At 41.1% G+C, this 14074-nt stretch overlaps 1 protein-coding gene across 2 annotated transcripts in view; it reads left to right on the top strand.

Moving 5' to 3' along the window:
• The first annotated feature begins 11071 nt into the window (after positions 1 to 11071).
• RASEF (RAS and EF-hand domain containing) overlaps positions 11072 to 14074 on the top strand; it is a 90181-nt gene continuing 87178 nt past the window's right edge. For both annotated transcript variants that reach the window (XM_081519397.1, XM_081519405.1), the window contains exon 1: positions 11072 to 11807. In XM_081519397.1, the coding sequence (XP_081375523.1) occupies positions 11377 to 11807 (431 nt within the window). In that variant the 5' untranslated portion in view covers positions 11072 to 11376. The remainder of the gene's footprint in view (positions 11808 to 14074) is intronic.

Below are 14074 nucleotides of genomic sequence, written 5' to 3'. Positions count from 1 at the left end.
CTCCAGCCTTTCTCCTCTTTGCTGTCTTCCTCATTCACCTATCAGAAGGAAGAAAAATCCATCTTTGTCTATGGAAAGTGCCAGAACTATGTTATTCCACATATTATTCCACAGATTCTTTTTTCCTGCAAAAGTCTACCAAGGCATTATCCCAAACAAAGATGGTTCCATTCTGGGGGTAAATTCTGGTGCCAGATGTTGAGATAATGATCACTTTTACCTCATTCTTATTAAATACACATAAAATGATAACACTGTAATGATTATCTGGATTTATGTGCTACTACTATTTCTCAAAGAATCTCCGACTGGAACGTTGGCATCGTTAGATCTTTGCCCCTGTCGTCTTTTTTTGCTTGATTTTTATGGTCTGGAAATTTTATTAGGTGTGTTCATTGTGTGTTTTGGGAAGTTCCATTGGCAGTTTCAGCCTGGTTACGGGGCAAGACCTGTAGGTGAGGAGGGATGGGGTGGGGTTAGTGGATATGCAGGGCCAAGGTAAATTTAAGGGTGTAATTTTTGAAAACTTTATAAGAAGTATACATTTCACAACTTAGTCTATTAACTTTTTGTTCTTTTTCTTTTGTTCATTGGCTAATTATTGTCATATTAGTTTGGAATGTGTGAAATTCAGTTTCTGCATGAATGTCACTCTGGATGTGGTTAAAAAACTTTGTAAAAACTGTGGACAGTAAGAGAATGTTGATGGTGCCCCACTTGTGTCTCTTTCAGTCTTAAATGCCATCATGAAACGAAGAGGAAACTTGATATTAGCTGTGCATTGGTTTGTGCTTCTTTATAAATCCTCAAGGTTGTTTCCATTTTATTAAGAGAGTTCTAGCAATCATTCCTTGTAAAAACAAAAGAAAAAAGGCTAAATCAAGTTTTTATGACCTCTCAAATAGCAGAAAATATATTAGTTCCTTTGTACTTTAGAATTCATTTAAAAAGTTCAGAAAAAATATTTGGAAAAACTTAAATGAAATACCTTTCAGTTATTTTGGCCTCTATCCTTGGAACATTTACTGGAATTATACAAGTTAAGGAAACAGAAACATTTCAGAATACCAGAGCTGAAGTTACCTCTTCAAGTTTTCCATATTTCAAGAATTATTTTATTAGTCCTAGGGGATATCTGAGCTCTTTGAATGAAATCTAAGATTTTGTAATAATCTTTCATGAAGTGGGGTAATCCATAGAACAAATGGGGACTACGAATATTTCTCCATGCATCCCTGGGATTTTTTGGGTTTCAAATCAACAAAATATTTGGAATAGTTTGTGGAATTCCTTTTGCCAATGTAAAGATTTTTGTAAGATATTTATAAATCATAATTTGTTATAATTATTATTGTTAATATAATTGTTATTGTTATAATAGATATAAACTAATAATTTATTGCTGGAAGACATGAATTGAGAGCATAAAAGACATAATGAAATCTACATTGTTTTTAAAAATTGTCTCTAAAGCCATGGCATTCTCAACAAATGTGTTGATGGGCAAGAATTTTATCTCATTATATAGTGCAAATGTGACCTATTACTTTTTAAAGCTGATTTTTCATTTTATTCACTCATCTTCTATAACATTAAAGATGTACAAATTAAGGAACACATGTAATAATATTAGAAATCCTGATTCTGTATTTCCAATTACTACATTAGTAAAAACTGAGTGTCCTAATTCATTGTTATACTGAGGCTCTTGGTTATTGGTGAAAAGAGCCTTATTTGACTATCTCATCCTGTCAATACTGAATTATATAATGCTTTTAGGTAGCGCTAGTGGTAAAGAGCCCACCTGCCAACACAGCAAACATAAGAGACATGGGTTCAATCCCTGGGTCAGGAAGATCCCCTGGAGGAGGGCATGGCAACCCATTACAAAATTTTTGCCTGGGTAATCTCATGGACAGAGGAGCCTGGTGGGTTGCAAAGAGTCAGACATGACTGAAGTGACTTATCACTGCACACTGCACTTCCAGAGGAATAGGAATGGTTTTAAAATTTTATAGATCTCTTTCTGACTGATGTGGTTTGTCTCATTTTGAACCTCTGGAAATAGGAGCTTTAATCATGTTTTGTCTTTAAAAAAAGGAATTCATATTTTAATATCTCCTCATATTACAGAATTGGGAATGAATTTCATGCCACACAGAGATGTACATTTCTCCATTATTTTGGATGAGTAGGGTGTGATATGAAGCCAACAACACAAGGAAGCTGTGGTAAAGACCGCCATAAATACTTGACTCTCCCTCTTGCTGAGACGTAGTGACTATTTACTCTCCCCTTGAGCTGCACTGGCCTTGCTAACTAGCCTGACCAATGGAAGGTGGCTAAACTAACAGTGTGGGACTCCGGAGGCTAGGTTGTAAGGGATCTTGTAGCTTTGACCTAAGACTCTTTGAACTTTCAGTCTTGGAATCCTATTTTGAGGGACAAACCATGCGAAGAAGCTCTGAGACCATATGGAAAGTGAAAGTTGGATTAAATTTTGAAAATTCATCAATATAATTCACCACATTAACAGAATAAGGAAAGAAAAAAATATGGTCATCTAAATAAATGCTGGAAGCATCTAACAAACTGCAAAGTCCATCCATGTTAAATATTCTCCAAAATGGAGGAACAGAGGAGAACTTCCTAAAACTAATAAAAGGCTTCTACGAAAATCTATAGTTTACATCACAGGTAACGATGAAAGTAAATGATTTCCCTCTGTGATTAGGAACAAAGCAAGAGATCTGTTCTTCTCACTGTAATTCTATGTTATATTAGAAATCCAAACCAGTGCAATAAAGCAAGAAAAAGATATAAATAGATTTCTTTTTCTTGCTTTATTGAAATGAAAAAGTTTAACTATCCTTTTTCCCCCACAGATGACAATGATGGCACATAAAGAAAATCCCAAGAATTATACCAGTCACTAAAACTAATAAGTGAGTTTAGCAATGTCTCAGGATACAAGTTAATCATAATACCAAAATTGATTGTATATGTTGGCAATAAATAAACAAGAGATATAACCTGTTCACTGATAGGCAGACTTTAAATATTAAAATAAAAAATTCTACCAAAATTGATTTATATAATTCAACACAATCACAGTGCCAGGATATTTTTTTTATAAACTGAAAATTGATCTTAAAATTTATATGGAAATACCCAGGACCAGGACTATCCAAAATAATTTTGAAAAAGAACAACAAAGTTGGAGGACTTAAACTACTTGATTTTGAGACTTATTACCAATGAAATCAAGACTATATTGTATTGGTGAAAGGACAGACATACAAATCAATAAGACAGAATAGAGAGTCTAGAAATAGACTTACACATATCTGGTCATTTGATTTCTGACAAAGGGGATTCAATGGGAGAAGACACTTTTTTTTTATAAGTAGTGCTAGAAGTGGCTATGGGGCTTCCCCAATGGCTCAGTAGGTAAAGAATCCACCTGCAACGCAGGAGACACAGGAGACGTTGCTTTGATCCCTGGATGGGGAAGATCCCCTGGACTAGGAAATGGCAACCCATTTCAGTATTCTTGCCTGAATAATTCCATGGACAGAAGAAATTGGTGGGCTACAGTCCAAAGCATCACAAAGAGTCAGACACTACCGAGTAACTAAGTACACATACACAGAAGTGGCTATAGAACAAATTCACTTCAACCTTTAAGTTACCCAATACATAAAATTAACTCAAAATGGATCATAGATACAATAGCAAATGACAAATCTTTATTTCTAGAAAAAAAAAAACCAGAAGGAATATCTTTGCAACTCTGGGTAGAGAGAGACTTCCTAGGTGGGTCACAAAAATATAAACCATAAAATAAAACATTAAGTTGGATTTCATCAAAACTAAAACCATGGGTTCTTCAAAAGACACCATTAAGAGAAGGAAAAGGCAAAGTATAGAATGGGAGAAAAATTTCAAAGTATATAGATGACAGAAGACCTGTTTCTAGAATATATGAGGAATGCTTACAACTTATTAGGATAGCAGCTCAATAAAAAATGGGCACATAATTTGAACAGACATTTCCTTCAAGAAGATACAAGAATAGGCTAAGCATATGCAAAGTGTACAACATCAGTAGCCATCAGGGAAATGCAAATTAAAGCCACAGTGGGACATGAGTACCCACTTACTCTTTACACTTTGAGTAAATTTGAGTAAATCACTGTGATGTAAACCTGCTGACACAGTCTTCTTTGCAAACTTTTCAAAATTTCCTTATGACTTCCTTAGGAATAGGAAGCCTTGAGTAGATACTCATGTGAAAACTCAGAAGTTCTTGCAGGGCTGTGTTTGTTTAGGAAAGTTTCTAAACCTACTAATTGGTCCCTCAGTGGTATGCCATTACTTGGATATCTAGTTCCATCGTAATAGGCTTATCAGATCTTTCTGGAGCGGAGTAACTTCAGAGTTAAGTCAAGCTCTGAGAAGGGGTCTTGTACCCGCAAGGAGTCCTTGCAGGTCGATTACAACAGGCTTCCAACAAAAGCCTCTCCCATTTACTGGGTGAAAAAGAGGTTAAGGGGTAGTGCTCACTCCCTGTTATAGGAAGTTGGGTCTATTTAGGATGTAGTGGCAAAGGATTAATTTCTCATGACTCATTATGCTTGTCATTGTTTATCATGAGATTTCCCAAAGTATGTTCTCAAGAGCACTAATTCTGTGGACAGCCCACAGAAATTGAAAAAAAAAAACTCAAACCTAAAAGCTTCCATCATCAAATACATTTAGGAAATATTAAACAAGTATAAACGGCATTCTTTATCTAAGAAGGGATACGGTAGGATTCTTTTCCAAATGTATTTGTGTTTTAGAAACGTATTTGATCACAATAGTATCTTTCACTCTTTTGAGAAACATGCTCTAACAAGATTATGTCTGATTTTTAAAATCCTTGAGCAGCCACAAAGCAAGCTGATCTTTCTAAAAAGTCGTGCTGATAGCTACAGGCAAGCTCTCCTTACCTACGAATTCATTGGCTCTCAAAGGCTGCTCTGTTATCTCCAATTCCTCATTAGCTGTTTCTGGACACTAAAACTGAAAAGAAATGCCTCCTATTTCTTTCTTCTCTTCTCTTTCCTCTAATTCTTCCAAAAAAAATTAGAGACAGATTATATAACCTTTGCTAGAAACATTCAAAAGCATTCCTAAGTACCTTGTGAAGTACTTTAAACACTTAAAAATACAAAAGGCAACTCAATAGGGCTCCTTTAGGAATCTTTTTATAAGCTCAACATGTGAATGATTCCTCAACAAACAGACTAGAAAGTCTTGAAATAAACTCCAATATGTACAGGAATTTAGTATATGCTAAAGGTGGTATTTAAACCCATGAATAAGAGACTGTTAAATAAACAGTGTAGAAATAAACTAGGTAAAAAGTCAGAAAACAATAAAGTTGAACCTACAATTCACACCTGACACAAAATAAATTCCAGATGAATCAGTTTTAATGTGAAAAATAAAACTGTGAAAAAGACTAAAAAATAAAAGGAAAAAGCATTCCTGTGGCCTGAACTGATGTAATACATGCTCAGCAGTGTCCTTATAAGTGACACGTCATAATGAAATTGTAGAAATTCTGGTAGGAAAAGCAGGATCCAACCCTTCCCCTGAGCCTGAGATATGGTTTGATCTGGCAGAAGAGAGAAAAACTAAAAGATCTTTGATATTTTCATTTTGTCACACAATGAGACTTAATAAAGTTAATCATATGATCAAGTGTGGCATATCTAGGGGACAGTAGGAGCCCTGATGGAGATTAAAGGGAAAGATGTTTGGATATGTAAGGGGCCAGATTGTAGAGGATTTGGGATGCCCAGATGAAGAGTTTACCTTGGATTCTCTTTTTATTGGGAGGACCCCCTCTAGGGGTTGATGAGCTAGGGTGCAGGTTTTCTCAACCTCAGTTCAGTTCAGTTCAGTCGCTCAGTCGTGTCCGACTCTTTGCGACCCCATGAATTGCAGCACACCAGGCCTCCCTGTCCATCACCAACTCCCGGAGTTTACCCAAACTCATGTCCATCAGGTCAGTGATGCCATCCAGCCATCTCATCCTCTGTCATCCCCTTTTCCTCCTCCCCCCAATTTTTCCCAGCATCAGGGTCTTTTCCAGTGAGTCAGTTCTTTGCATGAAGTGGCCAAAGTATTGGAGTTTCAGCTTCAACATCAGTCCTTCCAATGAACACCCAGGACTGATTTCCTTTAGGATGGACTGGTTGGATCTCCTTGCAGTCCAAGGGACTTAAGAGTCTTCTCCAACACCACAGTTCAAAAGCATCAATTCTTTGGCGCTCAGCTTTCTTCACAGTCCAACTCTCACATCCATACATGACTACTGGAAAAACCATAGCCTTGACTAGACAGACCTTTGTTGGCAAAGTAATGTCTCTGCTTTTTAATATGCTATCTAGGTTGGTCATAACTTTTCTTCCAAGGAGTAAGCGTCTTTTAATTTCATGGCTGCAGTCACCACCTACAGTGATTTTGGAGCCCAAGAAAATAAAGTCTGACACTGTTTCCACTGTTCCCCCATCTATTTGCCATGAAGTGATGGGACCGGATGCCATGATCCTAGTTTTCTGAATGTTGAGCTTTAAGTTAAGTTTTACACTCTCCTCTCTCACTTTCATCAAGAGGCTTTTTAGTTCTTCTTCACTTTCTGCCATAAGGGTGGTGTCATCTGCATATCTGAGATTACTGATGTTTCTCCCGGCAATCCTGATTCCAGCTTGTGCTTCCTCCAACCCAGCGTTTCTCATGATGTACTCTGCATATAAGTTAAATAAGCAGGGTGACAATATACAGCCTTGACGCACTCCTTTTCCTATTTGGAATCAGTCTGTTGTTCTGTGTCCAGTTCTAACTGTTGCTTCCTGACCTGCATACAGGTTTCTCAAGAGGCAGGTCAGGTGGTCTGGTATTCGCATCTCTTTAAGAATTTTCCACAGTTTATTGTGATCCACACAGTCAAAGGCTTTGGCATAGTCAATAAAGCAGAAATAGATGTTTTTCTGGAACTCTCTTGCTTTTTCGATGATCCAGCAGATGTTGGCAATTTGATCTCTGGTTCCTCTGCCTTTTCTAAAACAACCTTGAACATCTGGAATTTCACGGTTCACGTATTGCTGAAGCCTGGCTTGGAGAATTTTGAGCATTACTTTACTAGCGTGTGAGATGAATGCAATTGTGCGGTAGTTTGAGCATTCTTTGGCATTGCCTTTCTTTGGGATTGGGATGAAAACTGACCTTTTCCAGTCCTGTGGCTACTGCTGAGTTTTCCAAATTTGCCGGCATATTGAGTGCAGCACTTTCACAGCATCATCTTTCAGAATTTGAAATAGCTCAACTGGAATTCCATCACCTCCACTAGCTTTGTTCATAGTTATGCTTTCTAAGGCCCACTTGACTTCACATTCCAGGATGTCTGGCTCTAGATGAGTAATCACACCATTGTGATAAGCTGGTGCCAGCCTCCTGAAGATGTATGTCCAGCTAACAGCCACACCAACTTCAGACATATGAATGAGGCACTCTTAAGACCATGCAGCCATGATAAACCTACCATGACTACATGATTCTAGGCAGGCCAGCAGAAAAACCACCTACAATGGACCCCTGCTCAAGTTGAGGGCAATGAAATTATGAACAAATAAAATGGTTGATATTTTAAATCACTGTTGTTGTGCTGTTATGTAGTGAGAGATAACCGTTATAGTAGGTCTGGAATAGATTTGAATCAGTGGAAATGAGACGATGTACATAGACATTTGCAATAATCCATGTTTCTTGATGACTTTTCAATGAAGAGGCTAACTGGAAGGACAGAGCAAGACAAAGAATACAAGAATTCAGAATTGAGTGCAAAGATCAGAGTGAGTTAAGGAAAGAAGTTGCATGAGCAGTCTTTTAAAAAGACTTTTGCCTAAGCAGTAGAAAATATCATTAACTCATCTATTTTGAAAAATAGAGGTATTTATTGTTAACAGAATAATGATAATATTTCAAACATTCAACTTAGGTATATTTATAAAGCTTTAAAGGCATTACCAAGCTAGCCATTTCTTAATAGGGAAAAAAATATCAACCTTTAGAATAAGCAAGAAAGCACATAAACTCAAAATCAATAACAATCTAAACTGAACTAATAATAAAACTCATTTCAGTGTACTACCATCTACTTGTATAGAACTATATTCACTTAGTGATTAGATTGCTAAGGCCAGGGCTGCTAATGGAATGCCTCTCAGGTGGCACTAGTGGTTAAGAATCTGCCTGCCAATGCAGAAGACTTAAGAGATGCAAGTTCGATCCCTGGGTTGGAAAGATCCCCTGGAGGAGGGCATGGCCACCCACTTCCAGCGTTCTTGCCTGGAAAATCCCATGGACAGAGGAGCCTGGCAGGTTACAGTCTATAGGGTCATACAGAGTCAGACATGACTGAAGCAACACATGCACACATAATTTACCAGTTAAATTTACAGATGCCAATTATAAATGGTAATTACAGCTTGACAGATGTTGTGAGTTGACTATCTATTGTACTATTCAAGAAGAAACAGTTCCTCAGATGTTAAGCACTTAGCTTTCTGTTTAAGAACATCCACTTGAGGATGTGTGTCAGTCAAATCCTCTACTTTCATTATATTGAAAACAATCAAAGTCATAAGAATAAAGAGAATCCAGAATGAAAAGAAAATGAAAAGGCAGAGGAACCAGAGATCAAATTGCCAACATCTACTGGATCATCAAAAAAGCAAGAGAATCCAGAAAAACATCTACTTCTGTTTTATTGACTATGCCAAAATCTTTGACTGTGTGGATCACAACAAACTGTGGAAAATTCTTCAAGAGATGAGAATACCAGACCATCTGACCTGCCTCCTGAGAAATCTGTATGCAGGTCAAGGAGTAACAGTTAGAACTGGACATGGAACAATACTGGTTCCAAATCAGGAAAGGAGTATGTCAAGGCTATATATTGTCACCCTGCTTATTTAACTTCTATGCAGAGTACATCATGAGAAATACTGGACTGAATGAAACACAAGCTGGAATCAAGATTGCCGGGAGAAATATCAATAACTTCAGATATGCAGATGACACCACCCTTATGGCAGAAAGCAAAGAAGAACTAAAGAGCCCCTTGATGAAAGTGAAAGAGGAGAGTGAAAAAGTTGGCTAAAAAGTCAGCATTCAGAAAATGAAGATCATGGCATCTGGTCCCATCACTTCATGCAAATAGATGGGGAAACAGTGGAAACAGTGACAGACTTTATTTTGGGGGGCTCCAAAATCACTGCATTGGTGACTGCAGCCATGAAATTAAAAGACACTTGCTCCTTGGAAGAAAAGTTAATGACCAACCTAGACAGTATATTAAAAAGCAGAGACATTACTTTGCCAACAAAGGTCTGTCTAGTCAAAGCTATGGTTTTTCCAGTAGCTCTCACATCTATGTATGGATGTGAGAGTTGGACTATAAAGAAAGCTGAGCACCAAAGAATTGATGCTTTTGAACTGTGGTGTTGGAGAAGACTCTTGAGAGTCCCTTGGACTGCAAGGAGATCCAACCAGTCCATCCTAAAGGAGATCAGTCCTGGGTGTTCATTGGAAGGACTGATGTTGAAGCTAAAACTCCAAAACTTGGGCCACCTGATGCGAAAAGCTGACTCATTTGAAAAGACCCTGATGCTGGGAAAGATTGAGAGCAGGAGGAGAAGGGGACGACAGAGGATGAGATGGCTGGATGGCATCACCGACTCAATGGACATGAGTTTGGGTCAACTCCGAGAGTTGGTGATGGACAGGGAAGCCTGGCATGCTGCAGTCCATGGAGTCACAAAGAGTTGGACACGAATGAGTGACTGAACTGAACTGAGAATGAAAAGAAATGAAATACAGAGTCATAACTAAAAGAAGTGAAAGTAAATAAAAGAAAGTCTTAAGAGTGGAAGGACTTGATATGAATAAAGTAAAAATTATCCAAATGCATTTTCACAGGGTGAGAATCACCAAAGGAAACATAAACATAAGTCATATGACCAAGTAAGGGTCTCTCAGAAATAAGACAAGATTTTTTTAAAAGGATAAAGATGGATGAATTTTAAAGATCTGATCCCCAGGAAGCAGCCAATATCAAAGACACAATAGCACTGTTGAAATAAATGTTTAAGATCAAAGTTTAACATACAACTGCCTAATTCCCATAAGATTTGTTTAAAGAAAAAAGCTATTAATACCTCAATCCTTGTTTAAATATTGCTGCCTGAAAGATTTTGGTTATTAATTTTCTCTCAGGTTGAGGAGACAAGGACTAAGAAAAATTACTTGGATTTGAGGATCTGGAAGATCTCTGTGATTCCTAATGTGCATTAACTAGCTGAACCTCGACGTTTGACCGACATACGTTAAAGAAAGGCCGTGGGACTTCCCTGGTGGCCACGTGGTTGAGAATCCGCCTGTCAAGGCAGGGGACACGGGTTCCACGCCTGGTCCAGGAAGATCCCACATGCCCAGGGCAACTAAGCCCCTATCCTAGAGCCCGTTCTCCGCAAGAAGAGAAGCCAAGGCAATGAGAAATCCCCATCTCCTGGCAAGTATAGAAAGCCAGCACATAGCAACGAAGACCCAGCACAGTCAAAAATAAATGTTTTTTAAAAAGAAAGCCCGTAACATCAGAGAACGGGGTCTTCTGGTAAATCTCACACTTTGGTTTGGGATATACAGATGTTTACTGATTTTCCAGAATCAGAAAATAATAAGATACATATAACGTTAACTAATTTGCAATCCTACCCCTGACCTTCCTTTTCTCTTTCTATCCAGTGGTTAGCTCCTCATACCAGCAGTCGATTTACCCGAGCAAACCCTATTTACGCCAAGGGCCTGGCAACGCTACTGCCTCCCCCAAGTTCCAACCGGGTCCCCCAACTCCAGGAGCCCCAAACCCAGGCTCCAGAGCCCTGCACGCGAAAGCGTGGGAATTGGAGTCGGGCGCTCCTCCTCCCTGGCGGGGCGGAGCCAGGCGCCTCCCGGCCAGTGAGTGCGGCCGCGCAGGGCTCTCAGTCGCGGCAGGCGCTGCTGAGCGGGCCGGGGGTGGTCAGAGGCGCGCTCGCACGGCTCTGGGGCTGGCAGAGCCGGCCCAAGTTGGCGCGCGAAGCCGCGTCGGAGCTCACAGTACCGACCCACTCAGGCGCTTCGCCCCGCCCCGACGTCCGCGCCAGTGGCCTAACCTGCCCGACTCGCCGAACTAGCCTCAGCTCCCGGCGGCAGCAGGTGGCCCCGGACTCCCCGCCGTCGCCGCAGCCGAGGTGGGCCACGCGCCCCGGAGCCCTCGCGAGCGGGATGGAGGCGGATGGGGACCTGGAGGAGCTGGCCCGGCTGCGCTCCGTCTTCGCCGCCTGCGACGCGAACCGCTCCGGGCGCCTGGAGCGTGAGGAGTTCCGCGCGTTGTGCGCGGAGTTGCGCGTGCGGCCGGCCGACGCCGAGGCCGTGTTCCAGCGGCTTGACGCCGACCGCGACGGCGCCATCACCTTCCAGGAGTTCGCGCGCGGCTTTCGCGGGGCCCGCCGCGGGGGTCCGCGCCGGGGCTGGGGGCCGCGGGAACCCGCGCCCGCCGCTGCCCAGGAGGGGTCCGACCCCGGGTCCGGCGAGGAGGACGAGGACGACGAGGACGCGGCACTGGCTCTGGCCGCTCCCTGGGACCCAGCGAGCTCCGGCCAGGCTTGGCAGGACTTCCAGGCGCGACTTGGGGACGAGGTCAAGTTCATCCCCAGGTACGAGTGTGGTTTGGAGGGAGGGAGGTGGTGGTGTTGTTTCCTGTCCTTCCCGGAACCCTGCCGTCTCTCCCCCGTACCTTCGGAGTGTGCAGACCCCGTGGATCCTCTGTCTCTCCCTTGTCTCCATTTATTGACTCACTTTAACTTTTCCCAGGTGAGACCCTTTGAGGAACGAGAATCCGCTCAGCTGCAAAGGGCACTTTGTTAGTTACAGAGGCCAGAGTGAAGCCCGCAGCGTCCGGAGATTCTTCCGGGACCCTGGTTTAGGAGTGCTACCCAAACCTCAGCAACTTGATTATATCGTCTCCTACTCCTGGCCTCCAGGCTGCACCCGCAGCGGCACCCCCGAGCGGTGACCCGGGCCGCTAGCCAATTTGGCATTCTCTATAGTAGTTTTTGGTATTTTCTCCTACTACGTAGAAAACAAAACCTTGGTGTGCATTTATTTTGCTGCACACAAATATTCATCGCTGCTAAGTGCTGAGCATTTTACAAGTTCATTCGTTTAATATTCAGAATAACTTCGGGAGTGGACTTTCTTATCTTTGATTGATGGAGCAATTTCGACCTAAAGATGTTAAGGGACTTGTCCAGTTGCTGAAAGAGCAGTATTTGATCCCAGATGTTGTAAACTGAAAAACTCTCACTTTTTATACCACAGAATAAAATGGTAAAATCACACAATAAACTACTGTTGTGGCTCCGACAGAAATAGCATAGGATCAAGTTACTTTTCAGGCAAAAGGGGGATGCCTGCAGGTTCAGGACTTGGTGGGGAAAGATACTCAAGTTTTATTGAGATTAATTTGCATCTGTCTCTGCTTGGAGTCACTGTATGTCTTGAGCCATTCTCACATCTTCCTCAGGCGCTACAAACATCTATATACTATAAAATGTTTTTCTGCTCTCTGGATTTTCATTGAAATTGTATGGGTCTCTGGCTGTCATTATTGGGAAGATCTGAAAGGCATCATTTTGGTTGGCAGTTCACATATCTGAGACAGAAGACTGAGAAAAGGAAATAGCTCTGGAAGGCAGCAGTGACCTGGCTCACCCATTCACAGCTTACACCTGCAGGGCTAGGAGTTCTCACTTCCTCCACCACCCAGCTTCTCTCTCCAGTTTGAAAAGTTCAGGGAATACTGGGCATGGAAAGTGACTCACTGCAGTATAAGAGGGATTGTGTAGAGAAAGTGGGTGTGATACCCATCTTTCCTATTATGCACAAATGAGTGAAAATGCAGTGTCTCCATCAGGGAAGTTAAAAGTAAAAAAACTTTGAATATAAATATATATATATATACTTTGAATCAGCTTCCATCTGTAACTTGGTTTGGGTCCAGCTAGGTAAAAAAAGGTAACAATATTAAGAATAAGAAAAGGTCCACCCACACCGTATTTTATACACACACACACACACACAAAACTACTTTTCAGAGTTGTCAAGTCTCAGCAGCAGATATTTGACTCAGCCTCTAAATGGTCAAAATTATCTTGTTAAGGTCAGCATACAACCAAGACTTAACATTATTGGTGGCATTATTCTTATCACAGTGCCTTTCCACTTCTTGAGAACCTATTAAATTTAATGGCACCAGTGTCACCTGGTAGACTTGTGTCCTAAGCCCCACCCCCACCTTCTGTGAGATTAACAAATACAATATTTGCCTTCCTGTACTTGTTGAAGAACTAAACTGAGTCGCTTCATCTGATTGTTTCTATGGCAGCCATTAGCTGTTTGGGTAAATTGGGTTCCTTCTATTGCACTTCCTCATAAAGCTGTTCACCTTCTCTTTCTCACATTCAAACTTGATAAAAATCTGTTGTTATTGACAATGCCATTGTCATTATTTTAGCTAAATTAATTCTGCAAACATTATTGAGTGCCTCCTTTGTGCCAACCACTGTCTTAGATACTGTCCTAGGTCCCTGGAGACAAAGAGCAGGAGACCGCTCTTGAGGGCAGGAGACTGCCCTCAAGAAGTTCAATAGTGTGAGTAAAATGTTTCTCAAAAATTTCCTTAGAGGGCATGTAAAAGTGGAAAAATTATTTGCAGGAAACTCCACGTATTGTGGGCTTCCCCAGTGGCTCAGTGGTTAAGAATCTGTCTGCAGTGTAGGAGTCGCACAAGACTGGGATTGGATCCCTGGGTCGGGAATATCTCCTGGAGGAGGGCATGGCAACCACTAAAATATTATTGCCTAGAGAATCCCATGGACAGAGGAGCCTGGCGGGCTACAGTCCAAAGGGTCGCAAAGAACAT

The sequence above is a fragment of the Giraffa tippelskirchi genome, chromosome 1, assembly GCF_054371585.1.
Source record: "Giraffa tippelskirchi isolate mGirTip1 chromosome 1, T2T-mGirTip1v1.2.pri, whole genome shotgun sequence".
In the NCBI taxonomy this organism is placed as follows: domain Eukaryota; kingdom Metazoa; phylum Chordata; class Mammalia; order Artiodactyla; family Giraffidae; genus Giraffa; species Giraffa tippelskirchi.
Note: the sequence above shows the minus strand (reverse complement) of the source record. Positions and strands in the feature narration are given on the sequence as shown.